Here is a 22,104-nt window from a genome sequence, read left to right as displayed (position 1 = left end):
TATACTTAGAAAACCCTAGAGAATCAATTAAAAAACTATTAGAAATAATCCACAACTTTAGCAAAGTTTCAGGTTACAAAATAAACTCACATAAATCATCAGCATTTTATACATCACTAACAAAATCCAACAACAAGAGATACAAAGAGATATTCCATTCCAATAATATAAACTATTTGGGAAACTATCTGCCAAGGGAAAGTCAGGAACTATATGAGCAAAACTACAAAACACTTTCCACCCAAATAGTCAGATCTAAACAACTGGAAAACTATCAAGTGCTCTTAGATAGGTCAAGTGAATATAATAAAGATGACAATACTATTTATTAGTGCTATACCAATCAAACTCCCAAGAAACTATTTTACTGACCTAGAAAAAATTACAAAATTTATCTGGAACAATTTCCAAGGCCAAGAATTTCAAGGGAATTAATTTTAAAAAATACAAATGAAGGTAGCCTAACTGTAGCAGATCTAAAACTATATTATAAAGCAGTGGTCATCAAAACCATTTGGTACTGACTAAGAAATAGAATAATCAATCAGAGGAATAGGTTAGAATCACAGGACAAAATAGGCAATAACTATAGCAACCTAGCAAATCCAAATACCTCAGCTTTCTGGATAAAAGCTCACTATTTGACAAAAACTGCTGGGAAAATTGTAAACTAGTATGACAGAAACTAGGCATTGACCCATACCTAACACCATATACCAAGAAAAAGTCAAAATGGGCTCATGATCTAGACATAAAAGAATAATATTATAAACAAATTCAAACAACATAGGATAGTTTATCTCTCAGATCTGTGGAGGAAGGAATTTGCAACCAAAAAAGAGCTAGAGATCATTATTGATAACAAAATGGTAGTTTTGATTATATTAAGTTAAAAAGTTTTTATTCAAACAAAACTAATGCAGACAAGCTTAGAAGGGAAGCAATAAATTAGGAAAACATTTTTACATTCAAAGGTTCTGATAAAGGCCTCATTATAGAGAATTGACTCAAAATTTATAAGAAATCAAGCCATTCTCCAATTTATAAAGGATCAAAGTATATCAACAGACAATTTTCAGATGAAGAAATTGAAATTTCTAGTCATATGAAGAAGTGCTCTAAATCACTATTGATAAGAGAAAGGCAAATTAAGACAACTCTGAGATACCACTACAAACCTCTCAGATTGACTAAGATGACAGGAAAAGATAATGACGAATGGTGGAGCAGTTGTAGGAAAAGTGGGACATTAAAACATTACTGGTGGAACTTGAATAGATCCAACCATTCTGCAGAGCAATTTGGAACTTATGCTCAAAAAGTTTATCAAACCTTTTGATCCAGATCTTAAAGGAGAGAGAGGGACCTACATGTGCAAAAATGTTTGTGGCAGTCCTTTTTGTAGTGGCAAGAAACTGGAAATTGAATTGATGCCCATTAGTTGGAGAATGGCTGGATAAATTATGAATTTATTCATTATTGGAATACCAATTATATGAATACAGATATTTATATAATTGGTATATGAATGTTATGGAATATTATTGTTCTATAAGAAACAACCAGCAGGATGATTTTAGAGAGGCCTGGAGAGACTTACATGAACTGATGCTAAGTGAAATGAGAAGAACCAGGAGATCATTGTACAAGGCAAAATCAATATTATATGACAATCAATTCTAATGGACATGGCTCTCTTCAACAATGAAATGATTCAAACCAGTTCCAATTGTTCAGTGATGAAGAGAGCCATTTACACCCAGAGAGAGGACTATGGGAACTGAGTGTGGTTCACAACATAGCATTTTAACTCTTTCTATTGTTGTTGTTTGCTTGCATTTTATTTTGCTTCTCTTTTTTTTCTTGTGTGGCATGATAATTGTACAAATATGTATACGTATATATTGGATTTAACATGTATTTCTACCATGTTTAACATCTAGAGGAAGGCATGGGGAGGGGGATGAAATTGGAACACATGACTTTGCAAGGGAAAATGTTGAAGAATTGTCCATGCATATGTTTTGAAAACTAAAAAGCTTTAATAAAAAAAAGAGAGAAATGAGGATAATGCCACTAATAAATTTTAAAAGCTGGAATGCCAGCTCTCTATACCCACTTTGTAATGATGACTCTTCTAAAAATATATCAGTTAAAATGTTTTTTAAGTTTCATCTCTTGGGAATAAGTCAATTTTTTTTATTACTACTAAATAACATCTTATTAGATGTTCCACTAGCTGTTATCCTCCCTCAAGATGACCCAGTTCCATTAATCATAGCTCTTTGGATCCAGTTTTTCAGCCAGTTCTGAATATATCTTAGAATAGAATCACTTTCAAATCTTTCCATCTTGTGCCAAAGGACAGAATGAGAAATCTTGCTAATGACCGTAACCAAAATTCAGTCAGTAAACATTTTAAAACACTTATGTGCCAGGAACTACTGTGAGTGCTTATTTTGGGATAGATGTGTACATTCTTAAGTAAATATAAAATAATGTAATCTGGCAGGGAGAGGAGTAGCAAGGGAGATCAGGAAAGGTTTTATGAAGAAGTTGAAATTCAAACAACTTTGAAGGAAAGGAGGAGTTCTTAGAGAATGTAATCCAAGAAGAAAAGATCTCCTGTGCAAAGGAACATTAGCAGAGATAAGTGTCATATGTAGAGGACAGCAAGGATAATTTGGCTGGAACATCATATGTGAAGGGGAATAATTTATAATAAGCCTGTAAAGGTAGCAAGATGTTGAAAGGAACATGAAATCATTACATGTACTTTGTTGGTTGATTTATTTTAGAGATATTAGGAAACCACTTAAATTTGTTGAAAGTAAGAAAGAACTACTCTTGTCCTTTAAGAAAATCACTTTGTCAGCTTTGTGAAGGATTGAAGAGGGAAGAAGACCAATAGTCTAAGAGGAGATAAGGAGAATCTAACTAAGATGATGAGGAAACAGAGAGAAGGTAATGGATGGGGAGACATATCATAGAGATAATATCAACCAGACTTGGCAGCTAATTGTCTATGTGTTATGAAGGAAAGGAATTGAGGATGATTTGCCAACTTGAGTTAACTACAAAGATGGTAGAGACCTTACAAAAAAATATTCATTTTTTAAAGAGAGTAGGGGAAAGATAATTGTGTTGGACATGTATGTTTTGAGATGCCTATGGAATATCAAATTGGAAGACTGATGATATTCCAAAGAGACTAGAGCTTCATAAATATAGATATGTGATATATTTTACAGAGAACCGTCTTGAGGAAGGCACTCACATGGTGGGCAGAAGACACTAAAAGATTACTCACAAGATCTCTCTGAAGAATTTTGGAATCAGTTATGTAGCATGGAAGACCCTGGCAAAAGACCATTTAGCATGATGTACCTGCATTAAAGAAGTCCATGTGCTCTAAAGTGAAGTAGAATTGCAATAGCTCAAAAAAAATTGAGATACTCCAATTTAGAGGCATTTCTACTCCAACTGTCCATGTGAACTATTTATGCTCAAGTTATGGTACAGTGTTACAAGCTTGCATTGGCTTGATCAGCCATAGTCGGACACATTGTAGCTTGATTTCAACATAATGATGTCATTCTGGTTCTCTTTGAGAAAGGAGGACAGCAAACTGCTCTCTTGCTCTCTCTCTGTATATTTATACCACACGTGCAAGTTTGTACATATATATCCACACAAAGAGCACATATATGTGTGTATGTATATATATATACACACACATGTATGTTATACATACATTGTATGTGTTTATACGTATGTTTGTTTATATCCATCTATATATATTGCTGCCTATCTATATGTCTTTACACCTGGGGCATAAAATTATAATTAAATCCATAGGTGCTGATGAGGTCACCTAGAAAATTTATATCCAAGTTGAAATACACTAGTTAGTCTAGTAACTCTGATAAAAAAAGGAGGTTTGTATGGCATAGATGTAGGACTCATGCTGCCTCTAACCAGATTCAGAGGGTAAAGTTTGAGATGAAGCTTTAAATGGTAACTTGGAAAGGAGTCCCTTGGATGCCCAGGACAAATATATATGAGTTCACAATTTCTTCATCTGTGAAGATGATTCTTTAGTGCCAATCTCACAGGGATGTTATAAGGATCAAATGAAATAGTTATATGAAGTACTATATTATACTATAAGGAGTTAGCTAGTGGGTAATAAATCCAAATTGTTTAGCCTGGTAGGAACATAAAGCAGAATTGGATGAATGAACCTGATTCTTTCTCCCCTTTCAATTAAATGGTATCTCTTATGATTTTGTGAGTTATGCTAATTTTGAATAATAGACTTATTACATGCTTGTCTCTGTACCCCATATACAAATGGGACCCATCTCTGAGTTCTGTCTTATTCTTGGCTTTGTTTTCCCTATTCTGATGTCAATGTGAGTTATTTTTTGGGATGTAGTAAAGTAAAAGTGAATGGCCCATTATGGTCCAGTAAATAATTAAATTATTAGTCGAATAATTTTGTGATCTATACCTATAAATCACACCTCTGAACCTAATGACAAATTACAGAAAGTATCTGGAACTGACAAATCATAGAAAGTATCTGGAACTGACAGATACTCACAGAATGACAGAATCTAAGGGCTGGGACTAAAGATTAAAGACCTCATTGGTTTTTTAGTCCTTATCTGTGTAGAGATTCCCTCTACAACAACCCTAATGAGTGATCATACAACCTTTGCTTAAAGACTTTCAGTGAGAGGAAGCTCATTGCTTCTTAGGGGCATCCATTCCACTTTGGAATTATTTTTTAATTTTAAAGAGAGTTTTCCTTTATAATTGTGTTACAAACTCTCTCTAGCTTCCTCCTATGTTCCTATGTTCCTCCTATGTTTCTTCGGGGCCAGACAGAATAAGTCTGATCCCTCTTGCATATGACAGAATTTAGGGTATTTGTAGATGGCTATAAAGTTCTAAGTGAGGCACAACACATGGAATATTGGGTTTGAAGTTAGAAGATCTGGGTTTGAAGTTAGAAGATCTGGGTTTGAATTCTGACTGGGTCCTTTGTGTGACTTTAAACTCTTAAGGTCTTCATTAGTTTCTTCATCTATAAAGTAAGGAGTTGGAATAAATGGTATCCGACTTCCTTTACAGTTCTAAACATATGATTAAATGACCTACTATTGCTCTAGGCTAGCTCACAGTGATCACATTTACATTCTAAATGTACATTCACCATTCTTTTAATAATGTCAGAATTTTACAAGGTATCCACATCAAGGCTCTGGAATACTGGATCTTAAGAATTCACTCTATTTTTTGGAAATCAGGAATTTTCCCATCATTAGTGTTATGACATCTCTCCCATTCTTCATTTTTTGATCATCAACAGTATCAACAATACTATCAACCAGCTCTTTTAGTACCTGAATTACCATTTGTTCGGATCTAATGACTTAAATTCATTGAGTCAAGCTATGGACTTTCTTAGGCAGCCAGGTGGCAAAATGGACAGAGCACCAGCCATGGAGTTCAAATCCAGCCTGAGTCAATTACTAGCTGCGTAATCTTGTGTTATGGGCCAGAACTCTGAACTTGAAACAAGGACCTAAGTCAGTGGAATTGATAGAGACAATGGTTATCTAGTTTAGCATGGTTCAGTATGATTGATTTAATCCTATAACAAATAATGGTTTCCTAGTGATATAATGATTGGTTTAAACTCAGTGTGGAGCATATAAGCAAGGATTGAGAGCCACAGAAATCACATTAATCTCTTTGGCTAGCCCTCTCTCCCTTTCACATTTGAATAAATTGTGTTTTCTCATTTTTGTTCTTGAATATATCTCATCCTTCTTAGATTAACTTCCCATATAGAATTCTATGTTATGGACTTACAGCTATTTTTTCCTTAACTTTCTTCTCCCCAAATCTAAGGAACTTTCTCATTCTTTATTATGAAGGAATGAAGTTATTATGGAAACCAAGTCATAGAACTAGTAATTTGCCATGTTATAAAAAGCCAGGACTAGAACCCAATTATTCTGTATACTAGCTTAATTTATTTCATACATTATTTGTTAAATACTTCTTCTGTGCAAGAGACAGTATGCTATACAAAGTCCAGAGAAGACACAATCTATTGCATTTTTATGATCCTTAAGCTTAGAAGGAATTTTGTATATATGCAAGACATCCAAGATGCACAACTCCTAATTATAAATTACATTATGATTATGATTATAATTTGGTTATCATCTAGTTAAATCATATATGATATTTTTTACTCCCTTATAGCATAATGTAAAAAATACTGAATTTCAGGGCAGCTAGATAGTGCAGTGGGTAAAGCACCAGCCCTGAAGTCAGGAGCTCCTGAGTTCAAATCTGGTCTCAAACATTTAACATTTCCTAGCTGTGACACCCTGGGCAAATCACTTAACCCCAATTGCCTCAAAAAAAAATTTGAATTTCTATTCAGTTCCCTTATTTACTAATCATGTTATTTTTTGACCTTTCTGTAAATTTTTAAGTGCTTATCTTTAAAATTGAAGCTTTAACAATGACTTCTAATAATCAAATGAGATAAGATATATTAAAATTCAGGGTTGTCATATATAACTTCTCACCAAGAGACTTGATTCAGGAATTTGGCTTTGTTTTTGAAGTCTACCTTCCCATGGTCCAGGAGATCTGGCCCTGGAATTCTATCTCTTGGTTGGAACCTTTCTGTTGTTCTAGTGCTAGACAACACACTGTTGTGTTTGGATAGACATAATGGAGATTTCTATTAATTTTAGCAGCTTCTTGGCTTGTCCTTCATAATCTGTCTTGTCTAAAGTCACATTCATGCCGGATGTGTAAAATTGGGGCAGTATTCTTTTCAAAAAGAGTTTTGGCTTTTCCTTTGCAAGCTGCAGAATTGAGAAGGATAGGGTTGAGAAGAAGCTTGGTTAGACAATCATATACTATGAAGTAAATTTAGCTATATTTCTAGTCAAAATCCTGAACTGGATGACATTATTTAGAATGGGACTTTAATAGGGAGATGACCTTGATATTGAAATATACCTCAAGCATTTTATATTATTGGGAATACAGATAGGTCCAAAATTTCATGAAGTGGCTGCATATTAAAATTTATAGTGTATTTTTATTGAGCAGAAAGTATGAATTTGAATAATGTACACAGTTGGGATCTGGTTGTAAGGGTACAGGAATGGGGCACAGTATAAACACTTCAAGGAACAAACAGCCTAATTAAGGGATAACGAGACTAGTTCAGTTAATGAAGAGGGGTTCTTTGAGAGAACAGTAAGAAATATGGATAGATAATATTCTTATAAAGTTTTAAGGTTTACAAAGAGATTTCCTCAAAACATCCCTTTGAAAGAAGTGGTAGTAGGGGCAGCTAAGTGGCGCAGTGGATAGAGCACCAGCCTTGAATTCAGGAGGATCCGAGTTCAAATTTGGTCTCAGACACTTAACACTTACTAGATGTGTGACCCTGGGCAAGTCACTTAACCCCAGCCTCAAAAAAAAAAAAAAAAGTGGTAGTATTTTTATCCATTCTCTAGTTGAGAAAATTGATGCTTCCAGAGGTTAAATGATTTACATAGAGTCACATAGTTAGTGGTATTGTTAAGGCTTAAGCTTAGGATGTGGGCTTTAATACTAAGTCTAATGTTAGGATAATTTTTTTTCCCCCTGAGGCAACTAGGGTTGTGACTTGCCCAGCTGTACACAGGTAGGAAGTCTTAAGTGTTTGAGGTCTGATTTGAACTCAGGTCCTCTTGACTTCAAAGCCAGTGCTCTATACACTGCACCACCTAGCTGCCCCTTGTTAGCACAAATTTCATGAGGAACTTGAATGGAAAATCTCAGTTTATACTTATATTCCAATAGGCAATAGTGGACAACTATGGGGTTTGGAGTAGAGAATGAAATAAAATCTGTTTTAGAAAGACTTTTTGAACATCTTCCACTGAAATCCTATTCTAAAATTAATATAGGCTCTCAAAGGCTTTGCCAACACAGCACAGATTCAATTACATTTTACCAAAAATAACTGTTTCCATTGATAATAGCACCTTCTGGTTTATAAAACACTTTCCTTACAACAAGCTTGTGTGCTAGGTGGGCTAGAGAGGCTGTATGATTAGTAACATATTGGTTGTCTTTTTAAAGAACCAGTTTAGTGTGAAGAGGCTCATCATCAAAAGACAATAGTTAATATTTTTGGCTACAGCAACTTACTTGAAAGACTATTTGAAAGGCATAGAGTTTTCAGTCTGTGTCAATGGAGGGAATATCCATATTGATGAAATAGTGGAGTCTTAATATATTTCAGGTATATATTTGATAGTAGTAGTGTGATTAAGGGAAGGAGAATAAAGGGAATAAATATTAAATACATACTTAAACCAGGTGCTATATTAAACATTTTTACAAATATCTGAGATAGGTGATATTACCTCTGTTCTGCAGTTGAGGAACCTGAAAGGCAGAAGTTAAATGACTTATGTAGGGTCATACAACTAGAAAATATCTGAACCCAGATTGATGTGAACCCAGGTCTTCCTGAGTGCAGGCCTCTCTACTACGTGTTATACCACCTGATAGGAAAAGCAGTGAACAAGAAGGTAGAACTAGATTTCAGCTGCTATCCATATTATATACTAGTTGTGTGCCTTTGAAGGACTTATAAGACCTGACTCTTACTTGATTCTTCTATAAAATGAGACTAAGAGCCAGGATAGATCATTTAGAAAATATTTGTTAAGCAATTAGCAGTATCTCTGGCATATAATAGATGCTATATAAATTCCATATAAAATTATTCCTTGAAGTTCATTACAGTTCAAAGATATATGATCTTCTGTCTTTTAAGAATATGAGTTGGATTTGAATAGAGAGAAAATATGGAAGAGTCTGATTCCCACACTCTAGGAGATTCAGAGTCAAGATTTCATTCCCATGTGTTGGCTGGAGGCTTTGAATTCAGAGGGAGCTAGAGACTGAAGCTGGCTGGAGATATTCTGACAAGAAAAGATTCAAGACTTTGAAGGACACAATATAGAATCTGGATTTTAACTCCTGGCTGCATTTTGGGATTACTGAACTGAAACTAAAACTAAGGCTGGCTGCAGAAGCTCTCCAAGAGATCTGCTCCCAGAGAACAATTGTGATTTAGAGACAACAGAACAAAATGCAATTGATTTAATAAAGACAAGAAATGTTATAAAGCTTACAATTGCAATTGGATGTGCAATTAAAAAGAAAAAAGTAAATGTGAAGAGACATTAAAAAGAATCATCAGGATTGGTTACTGAAATCAAAGGAGAGGAAAAGTCAATTTTAATTTCCAAGTTTTAAGCCTGGAGAATGTGAGAATACTGGAACCTTTAAAAAAAAACTTGATTAAATTAGGAATGGAAACTAGTTTAGAGGAAAAAATGAGTTCAAATTTTCATATATGGAGTTTCAGATTGATCTAAGTGATAATTTCCAGTAGGTAGATGGAAATGTAGATTAGGTTATCATTAGCATAGAGAATATTTGAAACCGTTAAGATGATAAACTCTCTTAAGGAGTGAGTGCAGAGGAAGAAAAGTGGTAATCTTAAAGCCTATGCCTGAAGAAGTATATTAGCTGAAGACAGAAGAAAAGATGAGGGGAAAAAAACAGCAAAGCTATGTTTAAGGAGGTCAGTTTCCAGAACTGAGATTGCTCAGAGGAAGCATGTGGTTTACTGGAACTAAGAATGATAAGGTTTGCCCTAACTTCCAAGACCAAAGAATATTTTAGAGCTGGAAAGGATTCAGAGGCTTTCAGTTCAACCTGTGTCTGAATAACACTAATAGGTGAAGAGGAGTTATCAGCTGTTGCTTTGGAGACCTCCAGTGAGGAAAGAAATCTCTACTTCTCAGTGTATTCCATTCTACTTCTTTACAATTCTAATTGTAGGAAGCTTATCCTCTCATCAAACCTACACATCTCTTTGCAACTTGTACCCATTGTTCCTCATACTGACTGCTTGGTACCAAGCAATACTAGTTTTATGGGAATGGGGTGGTGAACAGTTCAATGGTGCAATGGATAGAAGGCTAGGCCTAGAATCAGGTCCTAAGTTCAAATATGACTCCAGATACTTATAGGTGTGTGCTCCTGGGCAAATCACCTAACATCATTTTTCTCATTTATAAAATGATAATAGCAACAATAACTACCTCCCAGAGTTCTGAGGATCAAATGAGATAATTATAAAATGCTTAGCACAGTATCTGTCATATATAATAAACAGCATATAATGATCAGTTATTATTACAAGATAATGGCAGAAGAAAAATATGAGCTTTTCTACTCCATAAATTGCTCCATTTAAACTTTCTTTCTAAATCATATCCTTTCAAGTCCTTCTCACATTCCAGCTTCATGAAATCTTCCTTGATTATCTCAACTAGAAATGTAATTTCCCTCTCCTTGTAGCATTTATTGTCTCTAATTTTCATGAAGCAACAAGTAACATATTCTATTATTATTTATATATAGGTCTCATCTTTATTGCCTATAGGTCAGGGGGCATATGTATATTTTAATATTTTTTCACAGTATCGTGCCTTGCTCATAGGAATTTAGAATATATCCTTTGAATAACAAATGTTAATGATAAGGAAGATGTTTTGTACTTTTGTGTGTCTAGGAGGCATCAGATGAATTATGAAATATAAACATTCTAATGATGGAATTGGGTAGGAAAGTATTAGGAACAAAGGGAAAATAATGGGCTATCAAGACCATTTTGGGAGAATTATCCTAGAAGTTATGAGTCTTTGAGCCTCAGAAGGAAGCAATGGTATCAACCTTTTAAAATTAGTCTTAGTATTTCAATTGCTATAAAAACGCACAGTGAGGAAAACCTCTTTTATAGTTTAGAGACAGCTTGAATAAACCCCCTTAACTAGTCATTCTTTGATTTTCACTATTTGCAGAAGAACATGTCTAAATCTTTGTTCTAGGATTCATTTGAACAATTCTTACTATCTAGTTTTGTTAGTTTCTCAATTCTCTCTTCTTTGCTCTACTATATTATCCCTAGGGGAAACCTGAAGCTTGGGGGTTGATCATTTGAGTTAAATTTTTATCCAATCCCAAGGTTCTTTGCATTAGAGGTTCCTTCTTGACTCAATTAGCTTTTTATCATAGTTTTCTTGCAGTAAAAGCAACTAAATCCCTGAATAATGTCAGAGGCTACTAGTTGTCACAATGGGTAGAAGGATGGGCCAGAAGTTGGTAGAACTTGACTTGGACATTTATAGCTGTGTCTCTGGGCAAGTCACCTCCTTTAGCTTAAGTTTCCACATCTGAAGAATAGGGATAATGACACCTCTTTTCCAAGAGTTGTGGAGATAAAATGAAATATTTATGAAATACTTTGCAAACCTTAAAGTGCTATATAAATGTTAAAATATTATTTCATACCCACAAAAACATTTAACTATTGAGCTGAAGGCACTTAAAAACACCCCACAAACCATATTAACAAAAATTTTCATACTGCCATGTGCCTTCTCATAACAGATTATTTTAATAAATCTTGGCCTACTCAAGTCTGCCTACAGCTAATCCGGGTTCAGTATCACCACCCTACCCTTGTTAGCAAATGAACGAAATTCAGTTCCAAGAGGACAATCTTCCGTTGACATACAAATAAACAATAGAAACTTTACTTTGCAAAACTTGAATGAAGTATTAAAATACTTTATGAAATATGTCCTTAAGTTATTATACATAGCCTTACATTGTATCAAAAGCTTTTGCTCTATATCACTTTCAAATTTTCCTCAATATTCTTTACTCTCATAATGTGAACTTTGTTCCATGTTTGCCAGATGTACTGATAAGTAACATGAAACACAGTGTGATCTTAAATTTTTTCATAAATTTCTACTCTTAACTTTCTAATCTCTTCCATTGTTATTTCTTCTGCCAAAAAAAGTACATTCAGATTTTGGTGTCATAAAAGGAAGTACTTTGGCTTATTTCACCAAGGTAAAGGAGGACAACTTGGCAAGTATTGAAAAGGGAGTCAGAAAAGCATAATCTGCCAATAATGGTGGGAGTTGATGAAGATTCCACTGTGAGTAATACAAATGCCCCAGTGGACTTTATCATCCCATTAGAGATCTGGTCAAGCACACACATATGTTGACTAGCTGTTTACTAAATGGATGCACAGGGGAGTCTAGTTTACTCACACATTCCATTTTTCAATTATGTTTAAAGGGATATAAGATTTACACAATTATCATGGATATTTATTAAGCCTTCTAATATGAACACAAAATCTGATAAAACTTGATTACAAAGACATGGCCCCTGCTCAGTAGAAATACACAATATGCTTATTTTACATAGTATAAATTAGACAAATAAAGCACAGTATGCACAAAACATTCAGGTTCTTTTAAGTTTTGTTACTATATTGGAGTTTCTTCCTTATATTTTTGGTTGTTTCAAATTTAACTTGAGAGAACTGTATTAAAAGTAGGAAGATGATAAAAGAATGAGTTCTAATAGAACAAGAATGTTGATTCTTTATTTCTTAAGAGGGATAGTCCTTTAATGTAGATACTGGTGTCAAGAAAAGAGACATGTGGAGATGTATTTATTCAAAACCACTCACCCATTTAAATGCTTAGGACATTAAAGGTCCTAATGGAGCCATGGGATCATAACAGGTATGATAAAGGCAGACAATAACATATATATCATTATTGCCATCTTTAAGTTACTGTCACACACATCCTTTTTCTTTTCCACTGCATATGGAAAGACAATTTTTTTTGTTCTGTTCTCACCAAATATGCCTTTTCTCATATGTCTATATCTACATCATCCATTTAAAATATGAGCTCTCAGAGAGCAGTTAACTTAAACTTATTTTATACTGTATAATGTACAGTACAAATCATGTATGTACATAAGCTTCCAGTAGTAAAAATTCACTAAAATGGTTTTTTAACATTGACACAATATTAGTATACAGCCTCTCTCTATTGAGCCTATTTCATAAGCATGCTTTCTCCTGGGGATATTCTGTTCCTTTGTTCTAAAGGATGCTCTATGTTGCCTAACTACATAGTTCTAAGTTTAATCACATGACTGCAAATGACACAAGAGAAAATAGATATGAAATCTTAAGATGATTCTTTTTTTTCTGGTAAAATTATTTGAGACAGCATAACAAATGTAACCTACCAAAGAAATGACTAGTTGACTGCTTAGAAGTCCGTTCCAAATGTGAGAATTTGGTTATTTTTTATTCCTAAAAAAAGGTTAAAGATATGATTGTTCACAATGTCCCTAGGAATCATTCTTCTATTTTCATTTTGTATTCTGTATTCCTTTTTATCAATTCGATATTCCATGACCTGAGCTCTTGGATACCTAGATACAACTTTTATAAATAAGTTAGTAGTTTGACTGTCATAAGTTTTGTACTAGGCCATTGATTTCTGTTTTCTCTATTCTATCAACAGGAGTACTGGAGAAGGGCTTGATACTAGTCCTTTGTAGCAATTCATCACAACTAACGATTTGACTAAGCATCTACTATCTATCTGCATAGTACTGAGTTGGGCATTGTAGGGGAAATAACTATAAGACACGGTTTCTGCTCCTGAGATGCTTATAATCTAATGCTTGGGGACATTTTCTAAGACATTTAAGAATAAAAAGTTGAAGGATAAAAGGCAGTTTGTTGATTAGGTGCTAAAATGGTATACTAAATACAATGAGACTTTAAAGGAGGGAAAGATTATGAACAGGAGTTTTAATAAGAAAAGGCTTAATGGGAAAAAGGGAATTGAATTGGATCCTTAAAAAAGAGCAGGATGGGGCAGCTGGGTAGTGCAGTAGACAGAAACAGCTCTTAAGTCAGGAGGACCTGAGTTCAAATATGGTCTTAGACACTTTAACACTTCCTAGCTTTGTAACCCTGGACAAGTCACTTAACCTAAATTGCCTCAGCAGGAAAAAAAAAAAAAAAGCAGAATTTGGATGGCATGGGGATGAACAGAGAGGATCTAAAAACAATATGAGCAAAGACATAAGAAAGGAATAAGAAAGGTGATATTGAGTTGTTCAGTTTGACTGGAATGGAAGTTTTGACCTGGAGAGTACTAAGTTATTATACTGTAGTTTTAAATATCAGGCTAAAGAGATTTCCTGAAAGATAAAGCTAAGGGAGTTTTTTGAGCGAGGGAGTAACATGATCTAAATCATGTTTTAGGAAAGTGAATATGGTGGTGCAATACAAAATGAAATAGATGAGAAAATAAACTCAAAGTGGATAATTTAGATTATAGTAATAATTCAGGCACGAGGTAATAAGGACCTTATTAAACTGGTAGGCAAAAGGGAGGGGGCACATATGAAAAAAATTGAGAGGACTTAAAATAAAGTATATAGGAGGCAATGGAGAGTCAAATATGATTCCTAGCTTTCAAGCCTGTGTGCCTGAGAGAATAATGATACCTTTCATGTGTATAGCATTTTAAATTACACAATGCTTTCGCATAAATTATATCATTTGATCCTCATAATAATCTGAGGTAGGTAGGAACGGAGACTCTGAGAAGTCCAAATGATTTGATCAAGCTTACTAAGCTAGAATGTACCAAGAGTTCCAATTTCATGTCTTTAAATTCAAGGCAAGTACTCTTTTCATTACATCACATTATCACCACAACATTGGAAACAGAAAATTTAGAAGGGCAGTTGCATTTCTTTTTTTGGGGGTAGTGGAGTGTGCATGAATGCTCAGGCATTTGCAATCCCAACTAGGCATCCAAAGAAAATGCCTATTGCTAGGTGGAAAGTCATGAACAAAATGCAGAAGAGGCTAATGAGAGAAATATAGATTTGAGGGCCATGCATAAAAAGGTGACAACTAGAACTATGGAAATAAATGAATTATTTGTGAGGACAGAAAAAGAAGAATTGGGCAGTGGGAAGTAGTATTCTTGATTAGAGGAAGAAAAATATTGTGATAGTAAAACATTCTTTTCAAAAAAGCTCTATCAATACTCTATGAAAAGATAACTCACTTTTGTTTCAGGAATCTCTGAGTTTCATCTCAAAGTATGACATGGAAAATTTAGAAGGTAGCATGGAATGAAAAAAATGGGGAAATGTCACCCAGAATAATCACTGAAGTGTTTTGTCATGATGAGCTTAAGTTATTCCAATATATATTCGTTTTCATTCTTAGAAAAAAAATGGAAAAATTCTGACCATCTCTTAGGTGATGATTTTAGCCAACTCCTTTTATCTCTGAATTTTAAACATATATTTTAGAGTAAAAATTAACTGGTATTTGGGGCAGCTAGGTGGTGGATAGAATACCAGCCCTGAAATCAAGAGAACAGTTCAAAAATCTGGCCTTAGACTATACTTAACACTTCCTAGTTGTGTAACCCTAGGCAAGTCACTTAACCCCAACTGCCTCAGCAAAAACAAACAAACAAACAAACAAAAAAACACAGGTATTCCCAGTTTCTGATAGTTTAAAAAATCTTCCGCTTTCTTTTAGAAACATGTCCCTAACCTACTTTTCATTCTCAATGCCCTAACATAACAAAACTGAAATACATATGGTCTTTTTATTTTACTTGTTTTTGTAGATATATTATTGTATTTTGTAACATTATTTCAAAATTTCAAACTGGCATTAGATTGTAGTTATTTGCTATTACATATATATCATATATATAACAATATATATCATATATATCAGAGTCAGCACCGAATAAAATGAAAAAGTGTTTTTTAATTCATTCTTAATTTAGTGTAGGACCCAAAAAGTGGTGATTGCAATAGTAAAATTTCTATCAAATTAACACAATGTGGGGCAAAAATACACAAAAAATTAAACTTTAAGGTAGAAATAAACACAAAACTAACATTTCTAATAAAATCTGTAGAATATCAATCTTAAAAGATGTGTTTTTATAGTATTGAGAAATATCAATTGGATCTAGATTTCTAGGGTTATAAAAATTTTAGGTTACTGGTAATTTAACTGTGTAAATAAATAATGGCTACTAAGATGCCAAGGTGGTGACTGGTTTTAGACCAAAGAAACTAAGGCAAATTCTCATAAGATTGTACAGTATTAGATACACAGTATTACTAGAAGTCTTTTCAACCTCCCCCAACCCTACTGTTTCTTTAACAGTATTTAAATTGTTTTATGAATTATCTCTCTCCACATCAGGCTTTATCTTATTGGTGACAAAAGAACCAATCTTGGGGTGGTACAAAAAAATCTTGTTCATTGTCTAAATTACAGCACCTTCTCCTGGTTACAAAAAGATTTCCAAATAATCTGAAATAGTAATGAAATGAGTGAGCGATCATTTATCTCTATTATTTGTGATTTAGACTTCAACCTGAGTACAGAAAGTGAAAAATATCTTTTGTTTATGTGCTATTAACAGTAGCCCTTCTGAATAGCAGTTAGGATTAATATTCTTAATTTCTCCTTTAAGTGAATAGAACTATTTCTGCAAAATTTAAAAGTGCTTTAAACCAGATTACAAAAATTATCTTGATTTACAAATTCTAGTGAGATAGAAAACCAACAATGTCAAATAAGTCAGTCAAATGTCTTAAGATATCTGCATTTCAATTAATTTTGAGAAACTGAGATTTAAATATTTATGAAGCATATGGGTTTTTTTTTTAACAATAACATTAAGCAATAGCAAATTATATATATATATATATATATATATATATATGTGTGTGTGTGTGTGTGTATATATATATATATATATCTCAGACCTCTCTAATATAAACTTTTAAACTATTTGTAATAAAACAGGTGTAGACTTAATATATTTCTATTAACAGTTTGGACATTCATCAAAAATGTTTTAAAATTCCATATATATTTATTCTGATAAGGTATAGGAAAATACTGCATTGTGGAGAATTCTCTAAAACTATTGAGAGTTTGTGAAATACTGATTTCAGGTTTTCTATGAAGCCAATTTAGCTCCATCAAAAAATGTGGCATTTAAATCATTACTCATATAAATATTATCATTCTTAAATGGAGATATGGAAAGGGTGATCATTGTTGCTTACAGTTAAATAGCACTGATATTAAAAAGTAAAATTATAGCCATGCAGTTTTTTTCCCCTTCCAATTCAATTTTTTTTTGATTGCCTGAGATAAGGCATGTATTTCTAAGTTATTCTTGCCTTTTGTCAGAACACAAAACAGCACCCATGTAAAACAAAAGGGGATAGGGAGGCGATTTTTCATACATACCAATCTCCTATGTTCCCCCCCTTTACACTTAGGTATCTAGGTGTCATTTTCCAAAGAACTCAAAATGAGCAGAGGGATGGAGCAGAACATGTATTAAGCCAATTAAGAATAAATTTGTATATAAAAGAAAGTTTTCAGCTTATTCCCACTATTCTGAATATGCTATGATCAACATATAAACTATACAACCATATTTCCAGTTTACCAATTTAAGGAAACAATTTAAACAAAAAATCTGAAATACATTAGCTTGCTTTAAATGCAAAAATTACAGTTTTTGTTTGCTTGGTTTATTGGTTCAACTACAAAAGAACCAAAAACATCTCTGGGTTTCATAATATAATATGCAAAAGTTCAAATATATACATATGTACATTTCTCTATTAAAGTTCTCTATTAAGTTTCTTCTAGTTGTTTCTTTATAGGTGATTTTAAAAATAAAAGTCAACAAACAATGAAGCAGAAAAGGTTCCATTTTACAGCAATTCAGGGTTTTTTGCAGTTTTTCTTCCAGTACAGAATTTATAGGACATCATTGAAGCGTTGCTTCCCATAGTCTGCAGGGTCCATTTGAAGTTCACGTTCTTCATCATCTGTAAGTGAAATGTTTACATATCAAAAAACAAACTCTTCAAAAGAACACTGCAGAAATTCACTTTTAAGTCTCAGAACTCTTTTCCCCCCTCAGCTTAAGGACAATTGCCTCTGCTGAATTTTTTAAAAAATTAATATAGACATACAATTTTACATCACTTCCTTCTCCACAAGAAAATGACAGTGGGAAAAAGGCAATGAGGTACTTATGTTTTCCACCATAAACTCATAGCCTTGATTTAATTTTTCAAATATAGGTAACTGATATTTTATGTTTGGTTTTAAAAGACTGCAACAGAAGCCATCTAAAAACATTTTACAGTAAAATCTCATCTGAAACCTTTGGAGGATAGGTAGTTCTGGGTAAGTAACTTTTATAGTTAAATGAAGATGTACTCTCTATACACCAAAATATCTTTTATTTTGACTATTTTGCATAGAAATCTTTTAAATTACATCTTTGTCCTATATCCAAAATAATTTTTTCTCATTGAGTAAGGGAATCAATAGACTTTTCAGGATTATTAATATGTATTTGGAAAGGACTGCATAAGTTATCTAGTCCAATATCCTAAATTTTACAGATGAGGGAAATAAGGCATACATAGGTTAGGTAACATGGCTAAAGGAACAAAGCTAAGATTCAAACCCAAGTCTCCTGACTCTATTTCCAGAGCTGTTTCCACTGTACCATATTGTCTTACCTGAAAGGAAATATCATAAAATAACTTCATAACTTGGAATAGAAATTTCTAAGAGCTATACCATTGCTTCTCTCTATGATAGACCTACCCAAACTGAACATAGACGGGTGGTTATCTTTTAAAGCAAAAGAAATACACAGACTAGATACAGTATACTTCATTTCTGTAAAGGAAAAGTCTATTAAAAAATCTCAATAATATGAAGTGGCACTTGCAGGAAAGAAAACAATTAGAAAGCTATCCACTGACTGAAATATTTTGTATTGTCTCAATTCCCTTTGCAACACAAAGTGAAATATTTTAAGTATTAAGTATGGGGTATCTTCAGGACCTTGCTAATTTATTTTTTATTTTTTATTTTTTTGCTAAGGCAATTGGGGATTAAGTGCCCAGGGTTACACAGCTAGGAAGTGTTAAGTACCTGAGGCCAGATTTGAACTCTCATCCTCCTGACTTCAGGGCTGGTGTTCTACTGCTGCCCTCATGTTGATAAATTTTAAAGAACTGATTAAAAAAAAAAAGGTACCTACAATGCATTTTTAAGTTTAATATGCATCATTGGCATTTTTTCCTTCACTCTTTTAAGTCTAGTCAATCAATAAAACAGAAAATCAGATCCTGACTTAATGTTTGCAGATTCATGAAGTATAAATGTTCACACTAAAAATTTAAGCACCTTCTCAGAGCCAACTTAAGCTAGTTTTAGTACTTTTCTCCCTATCTCCCATTAAATGGGAGGGGTGTCTACAAATGTGAATAACATTTTTTTCTGGGCTAACAGTACAATGGTTTTCCTGCATTTTCCTTCTCAAGAGTACAGGTTAACCTATATCACCACTTTCCAAAGTTATGCAAATCTGGGTGTCATACACTTCTATTAACTGTTTCTTTTTTGCATACTTATTTCTATTTTGGACTCTATCAATTAAGGTGGACAACTCCATACAATTACTGATGGAAGTTATTTTGATTTGTTTATATATTTAATGAACTGAATGAAAACAAAAGGTACATCTAAGCACTTAGTGTGAAAAACCATGAAAAATGTTGGAGGGCCATGTGTTCTTAGTCTTAGAGCATTTTGTTACAGGTTTTGTTTTAAATGATGCTGGAATCAGTTCAGAGGAAAGTAAATGAAATCTCATGTAGGACTGTTTATATCACAGAAAGATAGAGTACACAATACATTATGAGTAATTATTCTTAAATGTGCATTAAATAAAATCAGTTTTTCCAGGGAAAGGCTCTTTGTTTGGTCTCTAAGAAACACCCAGTTTATGAATTACTTACACACAAACTGTCACCAGAGTCAGTTCTAAAGATTTAGTTTCCCCTGGAATACTAGCTATTGGAATTAAAGCTCTAAGCATTGGGAGCTAAAGTCCAGTAGTGGCTGGAGCAGTGAGGGATACAGTGTTCTTGTCTCCTTTGTCAGGGACTCTTGATTTGGTACTGGCTTGGATGGAGGGAGTTCTATCTGCAGGGTTAAGGTGAGAAGTGTTGTACTCAATAGTGGTTGTGGTGATATTTCTGCTTATGGAAACTTAATGAAAGTTCAGTTCCTACTGCTGGTGCCCCTGGTATATCTTGGATTAGAATCTACAACTTTTAAAAAACGATCAGTTATTGATGATAATAGTATGTAGCATTTATGTAATGCTTTAAAGTCTGCAAAGTATTTCATAAATATTATCTCATTATAACCTCACAGCAATCCTAAGAGACAAGTGCCATTATTCATTTAACAGATGAGGAAACTAAGGTAAGTTTGAAAGTTTAGTGACATGCCAAGGCTTACACAGCTATTAAGTGTCTGAAACTAGATTTGAATTCAGATCTTATTTCCAAGTCTTGTGCCTTATCCATTATATCACCTAGCTGCCTTAATGATGGTTAAATTCCAATGCATTATTAATATTATAATTCAGCTACTTTGTGGGTCAAGTAGGCCTTTATCAGCTGACTTTGAAACCTAAATATCATTTATAAAATGGTTTCTTTTGGAAAACATATGATGATATATTTAGAGTGGAAATGGAACTAGGGTTTAGCTTTTCCAGCATTATCACTTTACAGATATGGAAACTGAGACTAGAAGGAGAAATAAACATCAGAACCAAATTCAAATTTAAGTCTTCAAATTGCAATGTTCTTTTAAACCCCAGAAACACAAAAGATTTCACATACACACACATGCATCCACACCTAAACCCACATATCCTATTTCTCTTCAGAAAGGATGTCACAAAAGCTATTAGAAATTAGTTATTCCCCATTTTTGAAAAATCACTGTTAAATTTAGCCCTATTACTAGATAAGTAGGCTACAATTTTATGCCATAACTTTCCATGCATGCCTATGTTGTATGTGGTTTATGACCTTTGACATGTATTGTGATTCAGAATATGTACACATCTATAAGAATATGGGTCTCCTTTTCAACATTCATTATAATAACGTTTAAGAAATTTGTACATATTTGTGTACAAGATACATTTTTATGATAGCCAAGACACAGGAACTTACCTGTTCTTATAACAGTGACTTTAGAAAGTTCCATCAATTACTCAAAATTATATCTAAAGAAAGATTGTGCCTTACAGTTATATGATGGCAAATGATCCCACTATTCCAAAATACTACTTCTGCCATCTTAAAAATTATGGGATTAGCAGCTTTGCCTTTTTTTTGGCATTTTGCTACTATTCCATAATGTCAAAACTACCTGCCCACAAGAAATCTGCCACAAATAGCCTAGTCTTCATATATCCAACCATGATTCTTCTTCTTGAGTGTAACTGATATCTTATAGTTCTAAATCCAAAAGAATATTATTTTACTCAAATTTTAAGAGAATCAAGTTTTATGTGATTAGAATAGCAAAAAACTTTTTACTTTTTTCAAATTTATTCAATTCCAGATGGAATTGCCACTTAGGAATACATGACTGATCATCTTATGTCTCAGCTATCTTCTGCCTAATATGATTTTAAAATCCTGAAGTTTTATTTTCTGTTCACAATTACACTGTTGGGGTAATATTAGAGGTCCTCTTAAAAATGAAATAAACCTAAAAAAATAGTATTTTAGTTACTAACATCTGTTAATGAATTTTGCAGCTGTTTTATCTTCAGGTGATAGAAGAGAGACATTTACAAGAGAGCTGAGTATTTGAATAGTGCAGGTAAACAATGGAGGGGGGGAACAGAATGGGCCTATTTCTTAATTTTGTTTAGATCCAGCTTTGAATGAATATACTATTAAGCTGAAAAGTCACTGGGCTTCAGAAAGGTAGCACAGATTATTTAAAAAAAATTGTCACTGATATATGGAACTAAATAATGGATCTAGACAAAACTCCAGAATTACTTTAGATTGTATGAAAAAATATGAAAGCTATTCAGGAACAAAGCTATAAATAGAACTAAATGTAAACAGTTAATGAAGCCAGGAGTTAATGGGACATTCAACCAGATCACA

At 33.4% G+C, this 22,104-nt stretch overlaps 1 protein-coding gene across 4 annotated transcripts in view; it reads right to left on the bottom strand.

Moving 5' to 3' along the window:
• Positions 1-17,594: 17,594 nt before the first annotated feature.
• The window catches only part of GOLM2 (golgi membrane protein 2), an 83,556-nt gene continuing 79,046 nt past the window's right edge, over positions 17,595-22,104 (bottom strand). For all 4 annotated transcript variants that reach the window (XM_074289503.1, XM_074289505.1, XM_074289504.1 and 1 more), the window contains one exon: positions 17,595-17,919. In XM_074289503.1, coding sequence (XP_074145604.1) covers positions 17,849-17,919 — 71 coding nt within the window. In that variant the 3' untranslated portion in view covers positions 17,595-17,848. The remainder of the gene's footprint in view (positions 17,920-22,104) is intronic.

The sequence above is a fragment of the Sminthopsis crassicaudata genome, chromosome 2, assembly GCF_048593235.1.
Source record: "Sminthopsis crassicaudata isolate SCR6 chromosome 2, ASM4859323v1, whole genome shotgun sequence".
In the NCBI taxonomy this organism is placed as follows: Eukaryota; Metazoa; Chordata; class Mammalia; order Dasyuromorphia; family Dasyuridae; genus Sminthopsis; species Sminthopsis crassicaudata.
The sequence above is the reverse complement of the archived record's forward strand: the minus strand, read 5'-3'. Positions and strand labels throughout refer to the sequence as shown.